General features: G+C 44.1%; 1 protein-coding gene across 2 annotated transcripts in view; it reads left to right on the forward strand.

Annotated features, from left to right (window-relative positions):
• LOC126094705 (secretory carrier-associated membrane protein 1) overlaps positions 1–26,828 on the forward strand; it is a 60,943-nt gene that overhangs the window by 15,906 nt on the left and 18,209 nt on the right. For both annotated transcript variants that reach the window (XM_049909234.1, XM_049909235.1), the window contains exon 5: positions 7,561–7,689. In XM_049909234.1, the coding sequence (XP_049765191.1) occupies positions 7,561–7,689 (129 nt within the window). The remainder of the gene's footprint in view (positions 1–7,560; positions 7,690–26,828) is intronic.

Consider the following 26,828-nt stretch of genomic DNA (forward strand, 5'->3'; position numbering starts at 1 on the left):
CTTACTTTCTGCCACGTAATCTTGGCAACGGTGGAACCTTTGTTCACTAGAAAGATGATTGGGGCCTGTTTAAAGTTGTTGATGGCTGTTTTCTGTGCTGGTAAGTTAGTTTTTAGGAAGAGTTCGGGGAAGTGAGGATGAGAGGATGAGAGGATACAGGAAAACTACCAAGAGCAGTGTGGATGTGCATAGCTGAAAGACTGTAGTGCATGTAAAATCTCTATAGGAGGCTTTGATTCAGAAATTGGGTCCAGGTATGAACTGTGAGAGGTTAGGTTCAATTTGGATTTTGGCTGGTTTTGGTCAAAGGAGTTGGTGCCAAAAAATTGGATGAATGAGATCATGGTAGAGGTCAGCATGATTGAATTTTGGTGTACGACTGCAGGTGAGACATTAAGAAAAGACTGAAATATCAGTGGGATATAGGTTTGTGGCAGGTGGCGCACCAACAGTGTTCTAGGTTTAGTTGCATGTGGGGGTTTTAAAGTAAGTTGGGATGATGTTCTGGGGGGATGCTGCAATTAGTAAGTTGACAGCAAAGTACAGTATTAAATGCCTCATGTGCACAGTCAGTTCTGTTATTTATACAGTATCTTAAAGATGGGATGAAGCAGAGCAGTGTGTGGAAAGCACCAACTTACCTCCATACAATGGAGAAGTTGGAAGGTTGTCAAAGTGCTGTAGTTGCATGAATGCTTTTAAAACAGATGCCTGTATAAAAATGCTAGGAAATTCAGGGTAAAATGTAAATAATTCAGATGTAAAGGAAACCACTTACCAAATAGCAGAAGCGCTGAGTCATCGACAGGCACACGCAGAAGGGAAAGAAAACTAGCTAGCTTTACCTACATTTATACTCTGCAACCACTGTGACGTGTACAAATTGTTGGGATTTTTTCCTGTTCTGTTCACATATGGAGGGCAGAAATAATGATTAAATGAATGCTTCTGGGCATGCTGCAATTACTCTAATCTTGTACTCATAATCCCTATATGAGTGATCTGTAGGGGGTTGTAGTATATTCCTAGAGTTGTCACTTCAAGGCAGTTCTTGAAACTAGGGTAGAAGATGTTCTCGGATTAGTTTATGCCTGTCTTCAAGAGTCTGTCGGTACAGCTTCTTCAGCGTCTTGGTAACATGCTCCCATCACTGACAAACCTGTGTGACTATACATGCTGCCTTTCTCTATATACATTCAATATCCCCTGTTAGTCCTATGTGGTACAGATAGCACACACTTGAGCAATATGCTACATTGATTTCACAAGTGATGTGTAAGCAATCTCCTTAGTAGACTGATCACACTTCCCCAGTATTCTACCAATAAACCCAAGTCAGTCACCTGCTTTACCCACAGCTGAGCATGTGTGATCATTCCTTTTCATATCCCTGCAAAGTGTTACTCTCAGGTATTTGTATGAGTTGGTAGATTCCATCTGTGACTCACTGATATTAGTCACAGAATACTATGTTTTTTGTTTCATGAAGTGCATAGTTTTACATTTCTGAACATCTAAAGTAAGTTGACAGTATTTGCACCAGATAGAAATCTTTTCGAGATCTGACTGTATATTTAAGCAGCTTCTTTTGGACAGTACTTTATTATTAGATAACTGCATAATCTGCAAAATAAGTCTCGCATTACTATTAATATTGCCTACAAGGTCACTAACACAGAGCATGAACAGAAAGGATCCAAACACACTTCACTGGGGCACACCTTAAGCTACTTCTACAGCTGATGATGATTATCCATCCAAGATAACATGCTGTGTCCTCTCTACCAAAAAGTCCTAAATTCAATCACAGATTTCACTTGGCACCCCCATGTGATCATACTTTAGCATAGGTGTGGTACTGAATCAAATGTTTTTTGGAAATCAAGACATACAGCATCCGCCAAGTTGCCTGGAACCAAGGCTTTCGGTGTATCATGTGAGAAAAGTGTGTTGGGTTTAACATGATCGATATTTACAGTATCCATGCTGTTTTGCATGGAGGTCATTCTGTTAAAGATATCTCATTGCATTTGAGCTTTACAACAAATTGATGTCAAGGACATTGGACGGTAGTTTTGTGGATCACTTCTATTACCCTTCTTGTAATCAGCTGTGACCCACACTATTCTCACTAATTAGCATAGTTTATTTTAGAGGGCTCTGCAATAGACTATAGTTAGAAGGGGGGCTAGCTCAGCTGCATGTTGGGTGTAGATTCTGATTGGGATTCCATTGACCCTGGAGCTTTGTTCAGATTTAACACTTTCAGCTGTTTCTCAACACCATTGACACTAATACTTATTTCATCCATGTTTGCAGTGGTACAAGGATTAAATTGGGGCAGTTCTCCTGGGTTTTCCTTTGTAAAAGGAATGTTTGAAAATGGAGTAAGCATTTCAGCTTTTGCTTTGCTGCCCTTAATTTCAGTTGTCTCCTTCACTAGTGACTGATAGTAACTTCGGTGCCACCAACAGCCCGTACTTGTATACAACCAGAATTTCTTTTGGGTTTTGTTTCATTTGACAGTATTCTGCTACTGTAGTCATTGAAGTCTTCATGTATTGCTCTTGACAGCCAAATGTGTTTGATTCATCATCTCTCTATCTATAGTCCTATGCTTTGTATTACACGTATTATGCAGTAGTCTCTGTGTGTGTGTGTGTGTGTGTGTGTGTGTGTGTGTGTGTGTGTGGGGGGGGGGGGGGGGGGGGTACAGTGACTATACCATGGAGGTTATCTCCCATTATGAACTGTTCTGCTATGTAGATATCTGCATAAACTTGGGCATGTAGTTCCTCTACATGCTCCTGCCCTGTGGTGAAAGTTTAAAGTTCCTTGTTGAGAGATGACACTACTGATTTTTATCTAGTTCACTGAACATATATATCTTTTTGCTTATTTTAGTTATCACACTGATCTCAGTTTCGATGTAGACATCCTCAAAGACATAGGGTCTATTTGTTGCTGTTAGGTCTGGTCTACACTGAAGGGAAAAAAGAATCACAACACCAAAAAATAATTAATGCAGAGTAATGAAATTTCGGGAATACATTTGTCTATTTAACATATTTAAGTGATTAACATTGCAAGACCACTGGTTAATTTAAGCAAGAGATAAGCCATTGAAAATGTGAAATGCTGGTATATCGATAACAGGTATAACAGGCAGGATGTGGAATGTGAGCATGCAAATGTGCATGCATTGTGTTGTACAGGTGCCGGATGTCAGTTTTGTGGGATGGAGTTCGTGCCTGTTGGACTTGGTGGTCAGTTAATACAGGGACAGTTAATTGTTTGTGGATGACGCTGGAGTTGTTGTCTGATGGTGTACCATATGTGTTGTTAATTAACTTTTTATACCTGGGATTCACAGTCGTGTAGAACATTCAAAAAGACATCATATTTATGCCAGTGACTGTAATACTTTCTTTATTTCACAATTGCAATTTTAACCTGTGGCCATTATCAAGTGAACATGTTATGGCTATTGGGCCATGTCAACCTAAAGTGGGCTGACACATATGTCATCATCATTACTATTAAATACATTGGTGACACTGTTACATATTGCAAGCACACATATCCATATGTCATAAGACAACATAGTCTGTAGACACTAAGGTTTGTTAGCCTGTCACTAGTCACCTAGTTCACCAAAACAGTAATCTGCCACTGCAGTTTAGAGCATATGTTACTAGTGATGGGCTGACGAACATGAGTGTCTACAGACTGTTGTTTCATGACATATGGATGTGTGTGTTCACAATATGTAACGGTGTCAGCAATGTGTTTTATGGTAATGACGACATGTAAATGTCTCAGCTCATTTTAGGTTGACATGCCCTAATAGCCATAAAATCTTCACTTGATAACGGCCTAAGGCCAAAATTGCAATCATGAAATAAAGGAAGTGTTACAGTCGCTGACGTAAATATGTCTTTCATATGTATTGTATTGGAGATAGACCTGGTGATAGTGACCCAAGGCAGCATGTCGACACTCGGTAGAGCATGTTGGGTTACAACAGTGGTATATGGGTGACTGTTATCCTTTTGGAAAAGTCCCTCTGGAATGCTGTTCAGGAATGGCAACATAACAGGTCAGATCAGTACACTGTTGTACAAATTTTTTACCATGGTGCATGGGATAACCACAAGAGTACTCCTGGTGTCATAAGAAGTCACATCCCAGACCATAACTCCAGGTGTAGGCCCAGTGTGTCTAGCACACAGACGGGTTGGTTGCAAGTCCTCAACTGGCCTAACCCTAACCAACACATAGCCATCACTGGCACCAACGCAGAACCAGCTTTCATCAGAGAACAGAACAGACCTCTACCCTGCTCTCCAATGAGCTCTCACTTGATATCGCTGAAGTCACAGATGGCAGCAATTAGGAGTCAGTTTAATGCACACTACAGGGAATCTGTCTCAGAGCTGTCCTAGAAGTAACTGACTGGTAACAGTTTGTCACGGTGGTGCCAACTGCTGCTCCCATTGCTGCTGAAGATGCAGCCATATGCTGAATATGACAAGTCTTGTCTTTCGGTAGTGCCACGTGGTCATCGGAAGCCTGGACTTCTTGCAACTATATATTCGCGTGACCACTGCTGCCAGCAGTCATGTACAGTGGCTACAGTATTGCCAAGACTTTGTGCAATATTGAAAAAGGAACATCCACCTTCTCATGGCCCTATTACACAACCTCATTCACTCATTGAGGTGTTGATAATGGCGTCTTTATCACCTTACAGGCGTTCTTGACAAACATCAACTCACCATGTCCAGTCTCAAAGGTAACTAACGCTCATGACTGTTGCAGTGTGTATTTAAAGCAAACCTTATTTACATCCTCATAGTGGTGCTACTAGCACCACTCTTATGTGACTGGCACAAAACTTGAAAAGACATCATCTTTCAGATGTAGAAACACTCTTAGCAATTTTCGTTTGTCGCACAACTTCTTCTTGGTGTTGGAAACTTTTTTCTGATCAGTATATTTCCAATATGAGTAGGGTTCCAAACTATTGGTTCTAGGTGGTTTTCAGAGATGGCATTTAATAATGGTCCACAGGATGCCCTATTGTATCCACCACTAACAAAACTGTTATTTTCACAATTTATTGTTGGGTGATTAAAGTCCCCAGTGATGATTATGGTTTTACTGCGGAATTTACGTACAAAAGAACTGTTGTTTTCTCTAAAGTTTTTGATCACATCAGGGGATGTGTGGTGGGTGATAGGCTCCAATTACCATTTTATGCTAACCCTTGATACTGAGTCTTGCACAAACAGTCTCACATGCGGCTTCAATTTCTATCTCCAAGGATTCAAATTTATTGTGTACCGCGACAAATACATCAGCTCCATTTCCCACCTGCTTATTCTTCCGATACACACATTAATTTTCACCAAAAATCTCACTATCAGTTTCAGGTTTCAACCAGTTTTCTGTACCTAGTATTATGTAAGCTTCACTGCTTTCCAGGAGCCCTTCAAACTCAGGCACTTTGTTGCGAATGCTTCGGCGGTTAGCCAATCGCATTTTAATATTTCTACCTGTGGGAGACATTTCTTTAAATTATACATTGATACCTCTGGGTTTTGTACAGCTATCTTTATATGGATGGGATACAGCTATCTTTACCTGGATGGGATGGAGAGTCACCTAATCTACAAAATCCTTGTGTGCACCCCACACAGTCAGCTACCTGTGTAGCAGCTGCTGATGTGTAGTGTACAGCTGACCCACTTAAGGGGACCTACAGATCTTAATGCTATGGTGCAATTCCAGTAAGTTTTAACCTAGCTCATCACAGAACCTTTGAAGTCTCTGGTCCATTCAGAACCAAGGGGCCAGGATCACTTCTGTGGACAGTGCTGCAGATAGTGAGCTTTGTTGAAATTCGATGTGCACAGCTGTTCTTCTCGACCATCTCTCCCAGTCACTGGAATTACCCAAGTATGACTTAGAGCCCAGATGGTGGGCATCTTTTGTTCAGAAGTGCGGCACAACCTATCCTATTCCCTCAGTGGCAGCCCATCCAGTGTCCTTTCCTGCCCCTTGATGCCATTTCTCTCTGTAAGAGGTACCACCATTTGCTGTTCGTTTTAACTGCCAACAGTTAATAGACCCTACCCTTTCACATTTGCCACCTCTTGACACAGGACAAAACTGGATTGCCCAAAACAGCTGAAATGAGTCCCACTGGCTCACTTACAGAGAGACTGTACCTCAAACTTGTTGATTACAGGAATTGGTATAACACCCCGAGTCGTCCTGGTCTCTGTTCACATTGCACAGGAACGCCTAGATCTACCATTGAAGCGTCAATCGCAGTCAAGTGGAAAAGTAATGAGAGATCCTGCACCTTCTGCAGAGGGTCAGGCTCCACAGGAGGGGTTAGTACTGGAGGTGCCTTTGGTACCAGTACCACGTACCAGTCTCCTGGCAGTAGTCAAAGTGTTTCCCAGCAGCTTACGAATGTCTACCAACTCATCCTGCATTAAAGAACAGCATTTTCACTGGTGCAGTGTATTACAGGATAGTGAACAAATAACTTTAAACTAAACCTGCTAATTATCTTTTACTCCGTTGAGCTAAAAAAATACTAATTCCTATAAGAATTTAACCAAATAAACAAAATAGATTTCTGTTAAGACAACAGGAAAACCTTTGGTAAAAATTACTAGTTTGCTAAAACTTCTTTAGGTTAGTTACAGTTGTTAGTAAGCTTGAAAATAGATAATTTTTGATAAATATAGATACTCATCTTTCAGGTGAAACTAAATGTAACACAGTATGTTAATTACAATATTTGCTGCAAATTAGATTACGCACATTCTCAGAAATGCACACTTATTTATTTGGGGTGAGTTATTCTTTGGCAGTAACTGTGAATTGCAAACGTTTATTTGCTACAAAATAAGTTATCCAAAACACTCATACCAGTAACTTACAGAAATATAGTTTTTTTAAGCATAAAAAATTTTCAAAAATAATGTTTCTCACATAATTATACAATGAAGTCAGAGAAAGATTGTTTTGAAAGAGGACAGGCCTGCAGATAAGTTTATAAGCTGCTACAAGCATACAGTTAATAACAGTAGGAGTCCTTGGTGGCACTGGCGAATGTTCGAAATTTCACAGTGTATCACAATACAATGGGGTAATGATAAAACAGTGAAAGATTATGTCAAAGTTATACAAACGGTAAAATATGTGAATCTACAATTTCCAGTCGGCACATGAATCTTTTACATGTGGTCTCTCTCAAAGGAAAATTCAGACATCGGCTTCCGCACATAAATAAATGTGCGAATTGTACATAATTTTTACTTAGATGTTTCTGTGTCAATTCTGCATTCGCGTGCCGAATAAAAACATTACAGTGTGAGTTTGTCAGCTGAAATCATGAAAATGTGCAGTGCCAACAAAGCAAGTCTTCTGCCCGTTGCACCTAACAATGCATAATCCACACTGTGTGTGTGTGGGTTGGGGGGGGGGGGGGGTTGAATATAGGAATGTAGATTTCAATTAACTCTTGTTTCTCTTCCACAGCTCGCCGTAACAATTGGCCACCTCTACCAGAGAAGTGCTGTTTCCAACCATGTTTCTACCAGGATATTAATGTTGACATACCACTAGAGTTCCAGAAAATTGTTCGTTACCTGTATTATCTTTGGATGTGTAAGTTTCCTCAGATCTTTTTATTCATTTTAAACTGTTATGTGTTAGCTGTAATTATCCTCCCTTCCCCATCTCTTCCTGGACTTCTTGGTGTGTTGGAGCATACCATTATGCCTGTTAAGTTTATATGAATTTCTTATAGTTTCTTTTCCTCTCATTTTATGGATTAGCATTGGGTGTTAATATAAGACGACAACAGCAACCTACACTGGTGAACACATAAACAGAATAGTGGTGAATGGGGAATCACTAGCTGCAATACAACCTTCAAATGAGGAAATAAACTGGAATAAGTGACTGTGAGAAATATTAGACGGTTAAGGCTTGTACCCTTGGAATGAGCATTTTGGAAATGGTGAAGCTAGTTAACTGTTCGCCTTGTCATTAGCATCTATGGGAAAGTCGGTGAGTGCCAGTGAAACTATGGGTAGGACACAAGGTATTAGATGTCAACACTTCATCAGAGAACCTACAGATAAAAGGCTTTCCTGCTCCATACAGCAGGATAGATGGTGACCTATGACAGATCTGATGACAGAGTACAATGCTGCTACAGGCACAAATGTTCCAGAGCACATTGTTCAGCATACATTGTTGATCATGTGGTTATTCTACATGTTCCTTAATTGACCCAGTGACAGTCAATTACAAATGCAGTGGGCACTGGATCATAGGGATTTAACCAAGGAAAAGTAAAAATTTGCTGTGGATTCCATGAATCACATTTCCTGTTACACCAGGTTGCAAGTCAAAGCCGGATACACCATCAAGACGAGTAGCTGCTTGAAACATGCACATAGTCCCAGATGCAGACCAATGAATGCAGTATTATGCTGTGGAGGGGAAGGGGGCGGGGTTAGATCCACATGGATTGCTACAGGATCTGTGGTAGTAATCAAAGGCAGCATGACAACTGAGATTACATGAACTGTATTCACACACACTTGCGTGTGTTTGTGCCAAACTTGGGCAAGATTAAATTAATCTGAACCTGATGGAACATATTAGGGTAGTTATTCTACTTTAATGTAGTTATTCTATTTGTTTTTAAGACCACAATGCAATTTCAAGAAATTTCACATTTTCAGGAGTATTGATCCTCCATAGGATCTCCTAGAATGATGCCCTCCTAACCCCTGATGTTATTAGACATTCTCAAAAAATTGCCAATAATTTTGTGTGATGTAATAGTAATTTTGCTTGTAAGGAAATTGTTTGTTCATTTCACTAAATGAACATGCTCATATTTGGAAAGTTGCTAATAACCTTTTTATTGAGCACCCTCAAGCCAGTCATCAAGAAATCTCAAGCATCATCAGTTTCAGAAGCATGTGGTCTCTTTAGTAACATGTTTATTGGATACATCACTTAGACAGTGTAATAAAAATGTCATTTAGCAATTAAAAATTATTTTGAGTACCTCAGCTAAGCTGCCTGCTCTCTTTTGTTAAGACATACTGTCTAAGGCTGGCCACCCCCTGACAGTGCTTATTCCTGAGTATGCCACCAGATTGAAGATTCCTCCAGGCCACTGGACACACTCCCCACAAACTGCCCCATATAGTCCCAATTTGACATGCTTCTAAATTGTTCATGATGAAGTAACTGCCATATCATTGAATTTTCCACCATTGCAGCTATAGAATCTTCTGGGTGAAATGCTTCATGGTGTTTTGGAGATGGTCATATCATTTTGATCTGTAGTCATGGTGCTTTCCAAGGAAATGATAGTCTTGAGCTATTCTCAAGTATTCAGCTGAGTGTCATTTTAAAAATGGTGCAGAATTTCAGCAACATGATTTCTTGTCATACTCACTAGTTGTGACAACTGAAAGTTATAGTGTGGATGACCTGGAATTGCTTCTTTGTTTAGGTGGAAAGGAAACTATTGAGCCATCAGCTTCAGCCCTCAATTGCTTTGCTGTGCTGCTATATTCTGGATATTTTTTGAGTGGTGGAGGTGGTGTGTAATTATGGTATTCTCTTCATTTGTCATAGTGTGAACCAGTCTTCCAAGTGGCAGTTGTACTTTGAGTAGGTTCAAAGCTGCATTCTACCTTACATTAAACTGGAAAGCGTTGTCATTACCATAAGCATTTTCCCCACAAATGGTATATCATTTGATTCCACCCTAGACATTAGTAGCCTTCCTTAGCCTCTTGGTAAGGTCTCTGAAAATGTAATGGGCAGTCAGATGAAAATGAGATATATGGGGGAAAAAGAAAGTAAACTGTTCATTATTTATGGTATGGATACTCCTCATTGGAAATCAGTTGGAATAATTAATAACTCAAGACAAATGTTTTAAGAATAGTTTGCAGATGATAACATGGAATGAAATTTATAATGAACCAAATGCTAACATAAAATTTAATCTATTCCATGGTAAATTCATATAATTATTTGAAAATAGCTTTCCACACAAGCTGGTCAGGGAGGACACTAAACAGCACAGATAAAATGCTGTGGATCACTAGAGGGATTGATGTATCTTGTGGAAAAAAAGGAAAATGTATCTTTTGGCAAGAACAAGTAGGAATCCTGCAGTAGTTTCCCACAACAAAAGATACTCAGTTACTAAGAAAGGTTATTAAAATCAAAGAACATGCACATAATGCTGGAAATTAGTATATCCAGTAACAGACTTGAGGCAATATGGAATGTAGTGAAGCAAGAGACAGGACAATCAGCCAGAGAACTCCACAGCAGCATTGAACTGAATGGAAAGACTATAAATGACGAATCAGAGGTAGCAAATGCAGTCACTAACATGTCTTAAATATAGTAGAAAGCATAGGGACAGACAGTTCAAGAGCAGTATGTTGAAAATGTAACTTTCATAAAATTCAATCGTATGAATGTATCACCAACTTCTCCTTCTGTGATTGAGAAAAATATACATTCTCTGAAAAATAAAAGCTCAAGTGTTTATTTTATCTGGTAAGAATTGATTTCCTAGCAAAGAATTTTACTGTATCCTGCTACTGGAGAATGGTACTGCAGCAGTAAAATATGAATGAGAGAAAAAAAAATAAAACTTATGGGCAAGGAGATGCGCCATTTACAACAAAACACTTTGCTCTCACGAGTGTCTGTAAATAGCAAAAATGTGCCCAAGGCCGTAGGGCGAAGACTATGTAATACTTCGTAACAATAAACTGCTTTTTATGAGCGTGACGTGACAACTGTCTACATTTGACCAGTTGTCAGCGGGCTCATGTGCATGCATAGTTGACTCCGTATGATCGCTTTTTGAAGTGTGGCTGCACGTGTCCTATGCTCTGAGTATATTCTGTCATCAGCTGGCGAGATGATGTGTCATGAGAAACGACTGGCTTACAAAAGGACATCGCAGTCTCGATTTCAACGCTCCAGAAACTAATGCGCTGTGTTTGGTGCAATTCTAATTTATACTTCCGTAATACGAAAATATGCAGCAAATCAAAGAGGTCATTTCAAAACTTCTCTCCCCCTTTGGTTGGTTGGTTGGTTGGTTGGCTTTCTTCTTCCTCTCTCTCTCTCTCTCTCTCTCTCTCTCTCTCTCTCTCTCTTTTCTTTACCCCCTGGGAAGTTCTACGCCAGTGAATAAAACATTACCCATTCAAAGGAATGAAAAGTTTTACAGATCCATGGGAAAAACTACGGAAAACCTGACACTTAGTACGGAAAAAGTGTATTTTTTGCCCTGGAAAAAGCATATTTTTTTAAACAGGATACCCGGGAATTTTTTTTTCCTTGTCCCTGTATAAGCTCAGTCTTATCTGAAATATGTAATGCATCACTAAAGTGAGACATTTTTCCAGAGAGACTGAAATAGTCATTGTTAAAACCCCTGTTTAAGAATAGAGGTAAGAGAGGTGTCAGTAATTCTCAAACATTTTTGAGAAGATAATGTATTCGATAATAATATTTCACTTTAGCAACAATAGTATCATTAGCAAATCACAGTTTGGGCTTTAGAAGGGTTGCTCTACTGAGAATGCTATTTACACGTTCACTCATCAGATTTTACAAGCATTAAATAATGAAATTGCACCAGAGGGTATTTTCTGTGTCCTCTTTAAGGCATTTGACTGTGTGAATCACAGTATTATAGATAAATCAACATTTTTATGGGATTGATGGTATAGGCAACCAGTGGATAATGTCATACCTAACCAAAACCAAAAGAATGCAGAAAGCTGCACTTAGTAATTCAAGCAATAGTGTCTAGGGGTACAATTCTGACTGGGGAGAAATCACGTATGGGGTTCTCTAAGGTTCAATCTTAAATCCATTACTGTTTCCCATATACAGGAATGATCCTCCATCTTGTATACAATAAACAAAATTAGTTCTTTTTGCAGATGACTCTAGTATTGTAATCAATCCAAGCATACATACAGAAACAGAGGAAATGATAAATAAAGTTCTTAAAAGTATCATTGACTGGTTTTCATTGAACGGTCTCATCCTCAATTTTAAAACCCAACATAACCAGTTCCGCACATCTAGAGGTACTACACAAATGATGCGTGTAACACATGTTGAGAAATTTATAAATAGGATGAAACTTCAAAATTATTAGGTGTTCATATTGATTAGAATTTAAATTGGGAAAAACACATTTTGGAACTCCTAAAACGACTTAGTTCAGCCACATTCACACTTAGAATCATTTCAAATCTTGGGGAGAGGAAAAACAGTAAATTGACATATTTTGTATATATTTGTTCAGTAATGTCATATGGACTAATGTTTTGGGGTAACTCACCTTTAAGAAAATAAGTTTTCGCTGTGCAAAAATGTGCTGTGAAAATGATATGTGGTGCTCACCCTAGACTATCTTGTGGACATCTGTTTAAGGACTTGGGCATTTTGACTACTGCTTCACAGTATATTTGTTCCCTTATGAAGTTAGTTGTAAATAATAGATTACAATTCCAGAGGAACAAATATCAGAAGGAAAAAGTAACATGGCTCCACATTCAGGTTGTCTGTAGCACAAAAAACTGCGCGTACAATGCTGCAAAAAGAAATTTGGATCATTTACCCAGTGATATAAAATGTTTGACAGGCAGCAAAGTAAAATTTGAAAACAAATTGAGACAACTCCTTTTATTCCATAGAATAATTTCTATTATTGCAATGTGTGAAAGGTGGCAGATAGGAATTACTGAGACATTCATAGTCATTGATTTGCTCTGGATGAAGAGGTGCATGCCTTGGTACAGTCACTGTTACGTAGGCAACTGCAAACATTTTTCTGTGAAAGGGTTGACCGCCTTGTCTCGCAGTGGGATAAATGTATTAACAGTTATGGCAATTACTTTTGAAATAATACACAATTTACTTATTGTCCATCTGTTTCATTTTCCTTTGACTGCCACATATATATCTAAATCCAATGACCACGGAAATGGGTTGTTTTCTCTTTCAAAATAAGTAGTGTATGGACATTCCTCTGTAACAGAAATTAAATTGACTCATATTCCAGTATTAAGTATCAAAAGAAACATTTCATTTCCCTTTAAGGTAATTCATGAGATCTTTAAAAGTTTTCAGTGAGAGCAGAAAGAGCTTGCCTTGTCATATTGTTCTAGATTAAAATAAAAAAAAATGCTCTCCATTAAACTGAGAGGGGGAAGAATGAAAATATGGAAGTAAAAAGTTTCATTATTACACTAAAGGACCAACAGTCTAAAATTCACAAATTACATAACTATTGGAAAAGTGGGACAGAAATACAAAATATAATGTAATTTTATATTGACATGTTAAACGTGAGTCATTGTATAACTGCATAAATTGTATATCTAAAAAGAAAGATGATGAGACTTACCAAACAAAAGCGCTGGCAGGTCGATAGACACACAAACAAACACAAACATACACACCAAATTCTAGCTTTCGCAACCAACAGTTGCCTCGTCAGGAAAGAGGGAAGGAGAGGGAAAGACGAAAGGATTTGGGTTTTAAGGGAGAGGGTAAGGAGTCATTCCAATCCCGGGAGCGGAAAGACTTACCTTAGGGGGAAAAAAGGACAGGTATACACGCTCGCACGCGCGCCCCCTAAGGTAAGTCTTTCCGCTCCCTGGATTGGAATGACTCCTTACCCTCTCCCTTAAAACCCAAATCCTTTCGTCTTTCCCTCTCCTTCCCTCTTTCCTGACGAGGCAACCGTTGGTTGCAAAAGCTAGAATTTTGTGTGTATGTTTGTGTTTGTGTGTCTATCGACCTGCCAGCGCTTTTGTTTGGTAAGTCTCATCATCTTTCTTTTTAGATATATTTTTCCCACGTGGAATGTTTCCCTATATTATATGCATAAATTGTGTGTTTTATTTGAAGATGTAAGAAGTTACATTATAGGAAATCTACCATAGAAGTAATTAAGAATTGAAAACATGATGAGAATTTTTATTTATGCAGCTGAAAAGAGAACCACAGATTTTTCTGATAATGTACGGGAGTCCTGGATGAGAATAAGGAATTATTTAGGAATGAAGGAGATGACTCACCAAAAGGCAAAAGTGCTGCATCATCAATGGGTGCATTAACAAAAGGTACAGACTTGGCTAGCTTTCGGAATGAAATTCCTTTTTCAAGCTTGTAGGAGAAGTACGCTCATGTGCAACCCCCCCCCCCCCCCTCCCCCCACGCACGAACGTGTCTCCCTACATTGTGCTCAGTTGACTGCCAGCTCTTTCCTAGCCCACAGTGAGTGTGCATGGAGGAGGTGGGATGGGGTGAGGGATGGAAAGCGGCGGGAGGCACGGAGGGAGTTAGGAGGAAGCATCTATCAGCTCATGGGGATTGGGGATACTGGGTAGCCATTTGTGAGCTAACTGGCAGTCAACTGTGCACAATGTAGTCACATGTGTGAAGGCACACAGTTTTCTACGAGCTTGAGAAAGGGATTTCATTCCAAAAGCTAGCTAAGCCTGTACCTTTTGTTGGTGTACCTATTAACGATGCTGCACATCTGCATTTCGATGATTAGTCTCCTTTATTCCTAAATAATTCGTAATTCTCAACCAGAACTTTCCTCACGTTATTATACCACTAAGTGGCTCCTTTCCATCCGAACCTCATGTTGCCTGTCCTTCATTACTGTCTCATTTATCTAGCTGCCATCTGTTGTCCGTCCATTTCTTTCTTTACGTTTCTTCCCTCTTGCCGTTACGACACACACTGCAATGGTCTTGAGACACGTGGTTACACAAGACTTCTGTTAAACCCTGTGATTATGACTGTGTCCGTTACAACAGCCGCGCGCACAACTCCATGTGTCGTGCGACTCCCAATAAAAGCCTAAGCAGAGCTTAACATTCTATTTTTATCTAGTTTTTGTCATTCTTTCTATATTTGATAGCGTTTTGCTGACGCTTCTAGAAACACAAAATCCTTTCCTCCCTCGCATACTGCTCCTGATCTGCCTGTCCTTGTTTTCTTTTTGTCTCTTAAAAGTGATGATAAATCATGCATGATGGAAGTTATTTTGCTTGTGTGACAATGTATTGTGTGCAATTAGATATACCTCAGTCATAATACTGCCCCCTGCGCTCACTCAACATAATTCCTTCCACTCCTTACGCCAGTCAGTAGTGCTATTAAACTCCCCTTCCAACCAACTGCAACCTTCACCTGCCACTTTCAACACTAGCTTCCTTACCCAGTGCCATCCCACCCCTCCCCCCACTCCCCCACCCCCACCCCCCAAATGCAGTGGACCCTTGCTCTATTTATCTGCATCAGTTCAGAAAAGATTCCCTGTTCCTAGCCGAAACCCTCTCCCTTATCCTGTTCTTTAAATGCTGCCTAAACCATAGAATCTCTCCCCCCCCCCCCCCCCCCCAATGGCCTAACCATAAAAATCCCTATTTCTGGATCCCCCCCCCCCCCCCCCCCCCCATCCTCCTGTGGGTCCGGGTGTTAGAACAGGCCTGAAATATTCCTGTCTGTTGTAAGAGGCAACTAAAAGGAGTCTAACACGTTTCGGCCTTTATGTGATGGTCCCCTGTTGGGTTTGACCTCTATCTTTCTAAATTTTCCCGAAGAGCGAGCCAATTGGGGAAGGGTGCCTTACATGGTGCATCGTGTCCATAGTGCATAGAGATCTTTAGCCAACTTTCTCGTCATCGCATTGCAGTCCGCTCATTCTCCGTCTCTTGGGTGAGGACACCTTCCTGGGTGCATTTTCCACCATGCACTATGCACTGTCGCTTTCTCTGCTGACGATGACCATGGACTTCTTAGCACCTCATATCCAGCGCTGTAGCCAGTCCATTGTGGTGGGGCCACCATGTACCTTGTTGGTTGCTCTCTGACAAAACAGGGATTACTCTGCTGATGCCTATGTCATTAACTCCCCATGTATGCCATGGAATAGATGCCCATCTCCCTGGGGCATCGAGACTCCGGGCAATGGCCATCCTGTCAGGCTTCCCCATGCTGAGGCTGGGTGGCACCCCTGGTTGGAGTGGGTGGCATCAAGGTGGATGACACGCCACAAAGCTTAGTGCATCATCTCTTGCTGATGGTCCTTTGCCAACAGTCTGTATGTGGGTAAAGGGTAACTTCAGTGCTAAGAAATATGACCCCAAATCGTTCCCCTCCCTGGCCACAGCATGGGAGGAACGCAGGCTAAGGATGACAGTGAAGCTTATTTGCCTTGGTACCTCATATGTACGAGAGTTGATGGGGAACCTTTCATGTCCATGAAGCCTCAGTTTGTTGTGGAGCATTTGGAGGACAACTTCGGGGAGGTGGAGGGGGGCTTGTCCAAAATGCACTCTGGGTCAGTCTTGATAAAAACAGCATCCTCTGCCCAGTCACGGACATGACTCAGTTGTGACAAGCTGGGGGATGTTTCTGTTACTATCACGTCCCATAAGAGCTTAAATATGGTCCAGGATATTATATTTCACAGGGACCTTCTTTTGCAGTCTGACAACGAGCTGCACGCCAATTTAGAGTGGCGAGGTGTTCATTTCTTCCGGCGCGTCCATCGGGGACCGAGGGGGTAATAAAGTTGCTACCGGTGCCTTCATCTTGGCCTTCAAGGGTGACACATTGCCCGTTAAGGTCAAGGTGATGGTGTACCTGTGTGATGTCAAGCCATATATCCCTCCCCTGACGTGGTGCTTTTAAGTGCTGGAAGTTCGGCCATATGTCTTCCCGCTGTACTTCCAGTGTCACATGTCGAGATTCTGAACGTCCACTACATCCCAATACTCCACGTGCCCCGCCTCCCATCTGTGTCAACTGCGGAGAACATCATTCCCCTTGCTCTCCAGATTCCAGGATTTTACAAAAAGAGAGGAAAATGATAGAATATAAGACCCTGGACTGACTGACCTACACTGAGGCTAAGAGGAAATTTGAGTGCCTACATCCTGTGGCTATGACCATCACTTACACTGCCACTATGAGAACAGTTGTCGCCCCATCAGTTCCTCGCATTCCTGTCACTTCCCGGACCCAGAAGACTACACCTGCCCTCTTGATTGTGGGAGGGGGGGGGGGGGCACTTCCTGTTGCTCCTGCACCACCTACTTCTAGGGCGACAACCCCCTCCCCCAACCATTGGGGATATCAGTCCCCACTTCTGAGTCGCAGAATCATAAGTCTTCTTCAGCTCTTCTCGCCAGGAAGTAGTCCCTTGGGTCTAGTCTTCTGCTAGTGGGGAAGATGAAACTCGCCAGTGGCTGAAGAGCCCAAAAGTAGCTGGTCGTATGGCTCCACGCTCATCCTCAGTTCTGGAGACTGAATCAGTGAAGTCCTCCCAGCCAGGGAAACCCAAGGAGCAGCGAGAGAAATCAAAAAAGAAGGTCCCCAAGGTCAAGGGAATTGTGGTGGCACCCACACCACCGTTACTTAGCTCTGCGTCTGCGGGTGAGGTGGAGATTCTGGGGTCTGCTGAGGACATAGATCTTGGCAGACCCTCAGACCTGATGGATATAACTGCCCAGTCAAAACGTTGGTGGCAACAGGTCACCCTGAGGTGTCATCTGCCTCATTGAATGTTCCATGCCTTCCCAGTCCCAGGATGACATCATCCTCCAGTGGAGTTCCAGCGGTCTTTTCCACTACCTGGCTGAGCTACGACAACTGTTCAGCTTTACACCTGCTTTCTACATTGCCCTCCAGGAAACCTGGTTCCCCTCAATGCGGACCCCTGCCCTTCGCAGATATAAGGGATACTACAGGAACCTAGTGACTATAATAGTGTCAGGTGGAGTTTGTGTTTATGTCCTAAACTCAGTCTGTAGTGAACCTGTGCCCCTTCAAACCCCTCTTGAAGCTGTGACTGTCAGAATAAGGACAATACAAGAAATAACTGAGTGCAATGTAAATCTTCCTCCAGATGGTGCAGTATCCCTGAATGTATTAGCTGCACTGATTGATCAACTCCCTAAACTTTTCCTGCTTTTAGGAGATTTTAATGCCCATAACCCCTTGTGGGGTGGCACCGTGCTTACTGGCCAAAACTTTGCTGTCTCAGTTCGACCTCTGCCTCTTAAATACTGGGGCCGCCACACATTTCGGTGTGGCTCATGATAGTTATGCGGCCATTGATTTATTAATTTGCAGCCCAGGAATGCTCCCATGTGTCCAATGGAGAGCACAGGACGTGTGTGTGAGACCATTTTCCCCTCTTCCTGTGCCGGCATCAGGCCCATGGACGCCTGCCCAGATGGGCTTTAAACAATGTGGACTGGGAAACTTCCACATCCCTTGTCACCGTTGAATCCAAAAAATGTGGACTGGGAAACTTCCACATCCCTTGTCACCGTTGAATCTCCCCTACATGGTAACATCGATGTGACGGTTGAGCAGGTGACAACAACAGTTGTTTCTGTGGCAGAAAACACGATCCCTACCCCTATAGCCCCCCCCCCCCCCCCCCTTTCCGTGAAATGCAGACCCTTGGTGGTTGCCGGAAGTCGCTGAAACAATTATGGAGCATCAGCGAACTCTACAGCACCAAAAGCAGTACCCATGCCTGGAGCACCTCATAGCCTTTAGACAACTTTGTGCCCGCATTCGCCAAATTATCAAACGTTGGAAGCAGGAGTGTTGGGAGAGATACATCTCAACCTATGTGTGCCAACTGTCACCTTCCCAAGTCTGGGCAAAGATAAAATTTATTTTTGGGTACCAAACCCCCAACAGATGTTCCCGGTGTTAATAAATGGTGTGTTACTTACCGATGCAAACAAGGTTGCCGAGCTCTTTGCTGAGCACTATGCTAGAGCTGGTGCATCTGAGAATTACTCCTCAGCCTTCACACTCTCAAATGGCGGCTGGAAAGGAAAGTCCTCCTGTTCACTACCTGCTGCAGTGAATCCTATAATGCCCCATTTACAGAGTGGGAAACTCCTCAGTGCCCTTGCACATTGCCCCGACACAGCTCCTGGACCAGATCGGATCCACAGTCAAATGATTAAACAGCTCTCATCTGACTACAAGCGACATCTCTTCAACAAGATCTGGTGTGATGGCGTCTTTCCATTGCAATTGTGGGAGAGCACCAACATTCTGGTACTCAAACCTGGTAAAAAACCTCTTGAAGTGGACAGCTATCGGCCCATCAGCCATACCAACGTTCTTTGTAAGCTGCTGGAATGTATGGTGTGTCGGCGGTTGGGTTAGGTCCTGGAGTCATGTGGCCTACTGGCTCCATGTCAGTGCAGCTTCCACCAGGGTAGCTCTACCACTGATAATTTGGTGTTCGAGTCTGCCATCCGAACAGCCTTTTCCAGATGCCAACATCTGGTTGCCGTCTTTTTTGATTTACAAAAAGCGTATGCCACCACCTGGCAACATCATATCCTTGTCACATTATACGAATGGGGTCTCGGAGGACCCTTCTCGATTTTTATCCAAAATTTCCTGTCGCTTTGTACTTCGTGTCAAAGTTGATGCCTTCCATAGATTCCCCCCGCCCCCCATATCCAGTATAATGGGGTCCCACAGGGCTCTGTATTGTGTGAGTCTCTATTTTTACTGGCCATTAATGGTCTGGCAGCAGCAGCTGTAGGGCAGTCTGTCTCACCTTCTCTGTATGCAGACGACTTATGCATTTTGCACTGCTCCACCAGTACTGGCGTTGCTGAGCTGCGCCTACAGGGAGCCATCCACAAGGTGCAGTCATGGGCTGTAGCCCATGGATTCCAGTTTTCAGCCGCAAAGTCGATGTCTTACCGTTCATCCAGAACCAGAACTTTACCTTAATGATGATAGAGGAGATATACTGATTCTTAAGACTGTTTTCAACGCCCAATTGACTTGACTTCCTCACCTTCGTCAGCTTAAGTAGAAATGCTTGCAGCAACACCAGCTGGGGTGGAGATCACTCAACACTGCTGCAGCTCTACAGAGTCCTTGTTCAATCCCGCTTTGACTATGGGAGTGTGGTTTATGGTTGGGTGGCACCCTCAGCATTGCGTTTACTTGACCCAGTGCACCACTGTGGTGTTCGCCTAGCGACAGGAGCTTTTAGGACTAGTCCGGTGACCAGTGTCCTTGTGGAGGCTGGAGTCCCTCCATTGCAGGTTAGGCATGCACAACTGCTGGCCAGTTGCACATGTTCGTAGTTCTCCTGCACATCCGAATCACCGTCTCCTTTTCCCACCCACGGCAGTTAATCTCCTGCATCGACAGCCCAGGTCCAGGGTTTGTTTCCAATTGCAGTTAGTGTCTGATCCCTTCTTTCTGAACTTGAGTTCTTGCCTTTACCACCTATACTTGAGGTCTGTTAACACACTCCTCCATGGTGTACACCTAGGCTGCGGCTTCGCCCGGACTTTTCGCATGGCCCTAAGGACTCGGTTAACCCCATGGCTCTCCGTTGTCACTTCCTCTTGATCCTTGTCAAGTACCAAGGCCACGAAGTGGTTTACACCGATGGCTGATGGACACATTGGTTTTGTGTATGTGTCCATGGAGGACGTATTGAACAGAATTCCTTGCCCGAAGGCTGCAGCGTTTTCACTGCAGAGCTGCTGGCTGCATCTCGTGCTCTTGAGCACATCCGTTCATTCCCTGGTGAGTCGTTTCTTCTGTGTACTGACTCCTTGAGCAGCCTAAAAGCTATCGACCAGTGGTACTTCGTCATCCTTTGGTAGCGACCATCCAGGAGTACATCTACGCACTGGAATGGTCTGGTCGGTCAGTGGTATTTGTCTGGACCCCAGGTCACGTCGGAATCCCAGGCAATGAACTTGCCGACAGGCTGGCCAAATGGGCTACACAGAAACTGCTTATGGAAATCGGCTTTTCTGCAACTGACCTGTGTTCAGTACTACACCGCAAGGTTTTGCAGCTCTGGGAGACGAAATGGCATAACCTCAGCACAAGCAAACTGCGTGGCATTAAGGAGACTATGAATGTGTGGCAGTCCTCCATGTGGGCCTCTGACAGGGACTCAGTAGTTCTCTGATAGCTCCACATTGGCCACGCTTGGCTGACACACAGCTACCTCTGGCGCCATGATGACCCACCTCAGTATTGGTGCAGCACCTGGCTGTCATTGGCCCATATATTGGTGAGCTGCCCTTCTTTGGCTGACAGGCAACGAACTCTTCAGTTACCGGACTAATTGCCGTTAATTTTAGCTGACAACGCCTCATCGGCTAATTCAGTTTTACGTTTTATAGGTGAGGGTGGGTTTTATCATAAGTTTTAGCGCATGTCCTTTGTTCCTTTGTTTTCTCCACTCTAATGTTTTTAGGATGGATGTTTTAATGTGCCACAGATTGGCTGGCTTTGCCTTTTTATTCTCATTGTCAGCCAGTCAGTCATCTGCTATCTTCTTTTAAACCCCTCTACCTGGTTTTTCTTCTCTCCGTGTTTTTCTTGTCCTATTTTGTCCAAGGTAGTGTCAGTTCTTCTGTCGTTCTTCTGATTCTTCCTTTCTCCTTTTATAGTACTGTAAGCTCCTTTTTCTTCTTTCCATTGTGTAATTATTTTACCAGGAACAAGGGACCGATGACCTCACAGTTTGGTCCCTTCCCCTCCCACTTTTATACCAACCAACCAACCTCCTTCCACAATTACCTTCACCTTTTCAGATTCCACTAGTCCCTTTCCCTCACAAACCTTGTTCTACAAAAACATGACTCCATGGCATAGGCATCCCTGACCCACCTCCACTCCCTCCACAAAATACTATTACTATGCAATCCCCACTACCTACACCTCATCGCCCAAATTGATATCCTGAGACTCCAGTGCCTAGAAGAACATCCAAAGCATCACCTCCACAACTTATCCACCCTGCTGAAATCCTTCTCCTCGGGGGCAGCACTGCCCACCCCAACCCTGCTCCCAGTGTTCCTTCTCATCAATTCCTCATAGCACCCAGACTCTGCCTAGCTGACCTTTTAAACCTACCACATCCTCCAAAACACCCTACCTACACACCACAAAATCCAGAACTGAAACAATCCCTGGACACCGTTCGTAACCTCTCCACCAAAATCCTCAGCTCCACATAAGTTTGTTCTATCTAAAAGTCTCACATTCAACCCTACTCCCAGATTTCACAATGTTGGACTTGTGAAAGACCTACTGTCCTCCGGCTCACCACCGTCGAAACAATTCTTTGCTACCTACCCCTCGAACCAAAGCCAATCCAATCCTAATGTTGAACCCTGCGTGTCCAAAGTTCTACCACCATTCAACTGTGATACTCTCACACTCCTGCCTAACCATCCCTTGGTCACCTTCCAGGAATTCCTAACTTTCAACATGGCCTCACCATCCTTCCCCAGTCCCTCCCTAGAAACAACAAACCTTGAGAAGCAAGGACTGCCCTGTACAATCTAAAAACAGATCCTGACCTGATCATTCTCGCGGCAAGCAAAGGTTCCACCATTGTTGCGATGAACTGGATTGACTACCTGATAGAGGATCTCCGCCAGTTGTCAGACACCTCCACCTACAAGCTCTGCCAAAGTGGCCCCATCCTAGAAGTCCAACATATCTGCCCTCTCCCGCCCCTCAGTGGGCCCACCACACTTTGGTGAGTTCGTGCTTGGCTACCACAGGGTGCCAGCTTTGCAGTATCTTTTCCCTTCCATGCTGCATGTCTCTCCTCTTGCTATTCTTTTTCCCCTCCCTTGGGGAATATGTCTGGGATATTTTTGGGAATGTGTTCTGCATTTTCGGTGGTCTGATAAAAGAACAGTCTCTCAAATGTTTTTTTTTCTTCGTTCCCTTTCTCCTATCCTTCCTCCACTTCGACGTTTGAGGTTCCTCTTTTTCTTCTTCCTCCCTGTGTGCTCCTGAAGGCCAGCCAACGTCTGAAGCATAACACGTGACTGGGTAACGCATAATTCCGAGCCCCGGGTCAACAGGTAGGTTTCACACATACCCCCTGATACAGGCCAGGCCTAGGGGGCGGATGTTGTCCTGAGCTGTTAACTTCCCAAGTTGCCAGTTGGTCCCTCTGACAGGTGTTCACAAGGTATGAACAATCGCCTAAGGTGGGTGAGCCCGCCTCTGAGGGCACCTCACATACCCACCTCCCCCCTCCCCACCTCCTACTGGAAGGAGTGTGCCACTGCGGACGGGATGGGGCTAACGATTCAAAGACCCTCCCAGCTGCACCTCAGTTCCTCACACTTCTGCGTACTGAAGACAGTCAGCCTTTTCTGCAATTCACCTGTTTATTATTCAGAAAGCTGAATTGCCAGCCCTGTGAAATCCTGCTCTCGTTTACCCAATTATGCTTTGGTTTCTAGGGACTACTTGAAATTCTCAATCACACAAATTGCTTGCAGCTTCGTTCCTCCATGGCTATCCTGTTCCTATCAAGGCCCATTGAATGCTGAATTCTTCGTGTGGCGTTATTTACACTAGGCTGCTTGTTAGTTGCCGGTCGTTGTGGCCATGCGGTTCTAGGCGCTTCAGTCTGGAACCGCGTGACCGCTACGGTCACAGGTTCGAATCCTGCCTCGGGCATGGATGTGTGTGATGTCCTTAGGTTAGTTAGGTTTAAGTAGTTCTAAGTTCTAGAGGACTGATGACCACAGATGTTAAGTCCCATAGTGCTCAGAGCCATTTGAACCATTCTTTTGCTTGATAGTCTGACCAAGGCAGAAATCCAAACTTTCTGATCAGAGTGTCATTGCCCCCTGCAGGTTCTGGGGTTAGAATAGGCCCACGATATTCCTGCCTGTCGTAAGAGGCAACTAAAAGCAGTCTCAAACATTTCGGCCTATATGTGATGGTCCCCTGTTGGGTTTGACCTCCATATTTCCAGATTCTTGCGGAGAGCGAGCCAATTGTGGAAGGGCGCCTTACATGATGCATTGTGTCCATTGTGCATTGAGACCTTTAGCCAGCTTTCTCGTCGTCACATTGCCGTCCCGCTTGTTCTCCATCTCTTGGGTGAGGATACATTCCTGGGTGCGATTTCCACCCTGCACTATGCAGTGTTGCTTTTTGCGGAGACGACGACCATGGACTTCCTTGCACCTAATATCCAGCATGGTAGCCAGTCCGTTGTGGTGGGGCCGCCATGTACCCTGTTGGTTGTAGCCCCCTGACAACACAGGGATCGCTCTGCTGATGCCTGCGCCATTAACTCCTGATGTATGCCAAGGAGTAGATGCCTATCTCCTTGGGGCATCGGGACTCCTCGCAATGGCCATCCTGCCAGGTGGCTCTTGCTGAGGTTGGGTGGCACCCGTAGGGAGGGCCCTTGGTTGGAGTGAGTGGTGTCAGGGTGGATGACCCACAATGAAGTGTGGTACATCATCTCTTGCTGGTGGCCAGCTGCCAGCAGTCTCTAAACGTTCTCAGGCTCAATTCAACGCTCAGAAATACGATCCCAAATCATTCCCCTCCATGGCCACACCGTGGGAGGAGCGTAAGTCTCAGGACGGCAGTGACACTTATTCACCATGGTTCCTAGTTTGTAAGAGAGCTGATGGGGAGTCTTTCGTGACAACAAAGCCTCAAGTCTTTGTAGAGCATTTGGACGACAAGTTTGGGGAGGTGGAGGGCTTGTCCAAAATGCTCTCTGGGTCAGTATTGATAAAAACAGTATCCTCTGCTCAGTCTCGAAGGTTACTTGCTTGTGACAAGTTGGGGGATGTTTCAGTTACCATCATACCCCATAAGACTTTGAATATGGTCCAGGGTGTTTTTTTCCATAGGGACCTTCTTTTGCAGTCTGATGACTAGCTGTGCTCCAGTTTAGTGTGTTGAGGTGTTCATTTCGTCCAGCGCATTCATCAGGGTCCGAATGATAATCGGATTACTACCGTTGCCTTCATCTTGGCCTTAGAGGGTGATACTTTACCGGAGAAGGTCAAGGTGATGGTCTACCGCTGTGATGTCAAGCCCTATATCCCTCCCTCGATGCGGTGCTTTAAGTGCTGGAAGTTCGACCATATGTCTTCCCACTGTACTTCCAGCCTCACATGTCGAGATTGTGGACTCCCATCACATCCCAATACTCCATGTTCCTCGCCTCCCATATGTGTCAACTGCGAACATCATTCACATTGCTCGCCAGACTGCAGGATCTTACAGGAAGAGCGGAAAATCATGGGATATAAGACCCTGGACTGACTGACCTATACTGAGTCTAAGAGGTAATATTACTCCATCCTGTGCGAATGACTTCATCATATGCCGCCACTGTGACAACTGTGATAGCCCCGTCAGTTCAGCAAATCCCAGTTGGCTCACCGAGCTGTACAACTCCACATGCCCCCTTGCCTATGGGGAGCACTACCCACCCTGTTGCTCCTGCACCACCTACCTCGGGAGCAACACCCCCCCCCCCCCCCCCCAACACCCATCGGGGAAGTCCGTCCCCGCTTCTAAGCCGGAGCAGCGTCCAACTTCTTTGGCTCCTCTCGCTCGCAATGGGTCCCTTCGGTCCCGCCCTTCCCAGGTTTCCACAAGTGGGAAGAATGACACCTGGCAGTGGCGTAAGTGCCATCCAGCAGCTGGTCATAGGGCTTCGCCTTCCTCTTCTATCCCGGAGACTGAATCGGTGAAGTCCTCCCAGGCAGTGAAACCCAAGGAGCAGTGAGAAAAGTCCAAGAAGAAGACCTTTAAGATGAATGAACTTGCAGTGGCATCCACCAAACCGCAACCTAGGAACTCTGCATCTGAGGGCGAGGTTGAGATTCTGGCGTCCACTGAGGACCTAGATCTCGCCGGACTCTGACACAATGGATGTCACTCGCACAGGTACTCAATCGGTGGCAGCAGGTGACCCAGCGGTGTAATCTGCCTCCTCGGTACCTTCACGCCTTTCTTGGCCATGGGCAGTGTCATCCTCCAGTGGAACTGCAGCGGTTTCAATCCTTGCCGCATTTCAAGGCTCTGACGTTGTCTATACTGACGGTTCGATGGTTGCTGGTCGTGTCGGTTATGCTCTTACTCTAAGGGATCATTATGAACAACACTCATTGCCGGCTGGCTGCAGTGTTTTCACTGCCGAGCTGGTTGCCATCTCTCGCGCCCTAGAGTATAACTACTCCTGCTCAGGTGAGTCCTTCGTTATCTGTAGTAACTCCCTGAGCGGTTTATGAGCTATTGACCAGCGTTTCCCTCGCTCTCGTCTGGTGATGGCTATCCAGGAGTCCCTCCATACTCTTGCCCGTTATGGCCGCTCTGTGGTCTTTGTGTGGACCCCGGGTCATGTAGGCATCCCGGGAAATGAACGTGTTGACATGCTGGCCAAACAGGCTGTCGGTGCACCAGCCTTGGAGATTGGCCTTTCGGAAAGTGACCTCAGGTCAGTTTTGCGGCAGAAGGTACTTCACACCTGGGGTGAAGAATCGCGCACCCTTCCTTCACCCAACAAGCTTCGGGCCATCAAGGTGGCTACCGGTGCGTGGCGCTGCCTGATACGCTTCCTGCACTTTTATCAGATGACGTTGCAATGGCAGATTTAGTTTTGAGTTTTATTTGTGCGGGGGGTTTTTATCACTTGATCTGAGTGTTTGCCTTTTTTTTGTGTTGAGTCTGGCCTTTGGCCTATGATTTTAGACTAGGGTTTTTAATGCGTTGCTTGGTGGTTGGCTTTTCCTTTTCTTTCGTTTCTATGGTCGGCCAACCACTGTCACACTCGGTGTGATTTTAATTTCTTTTGTCTGGTCTCTGTGTCTTTCTTGTCCGGTGTCATCTCT

The sequence above is a fragment of the Schistocerca cancellata genome, chromosome 8, assembly GCF_023864275.1.
Source record: "Schistocerca cancellata isolate TAMUIC-IGC-003103 chromosome 8, iqSchCanc2.1, whole genome shotgun sequence".
In the NCBI taxonomy this organism is placed as follows: domain Eukaryota; kingdom Metazoa; phylum Arthropoda; class Insecta; order Orthoptera; family Acrididae; genus Schistocerca; species Schistocerca cancellata.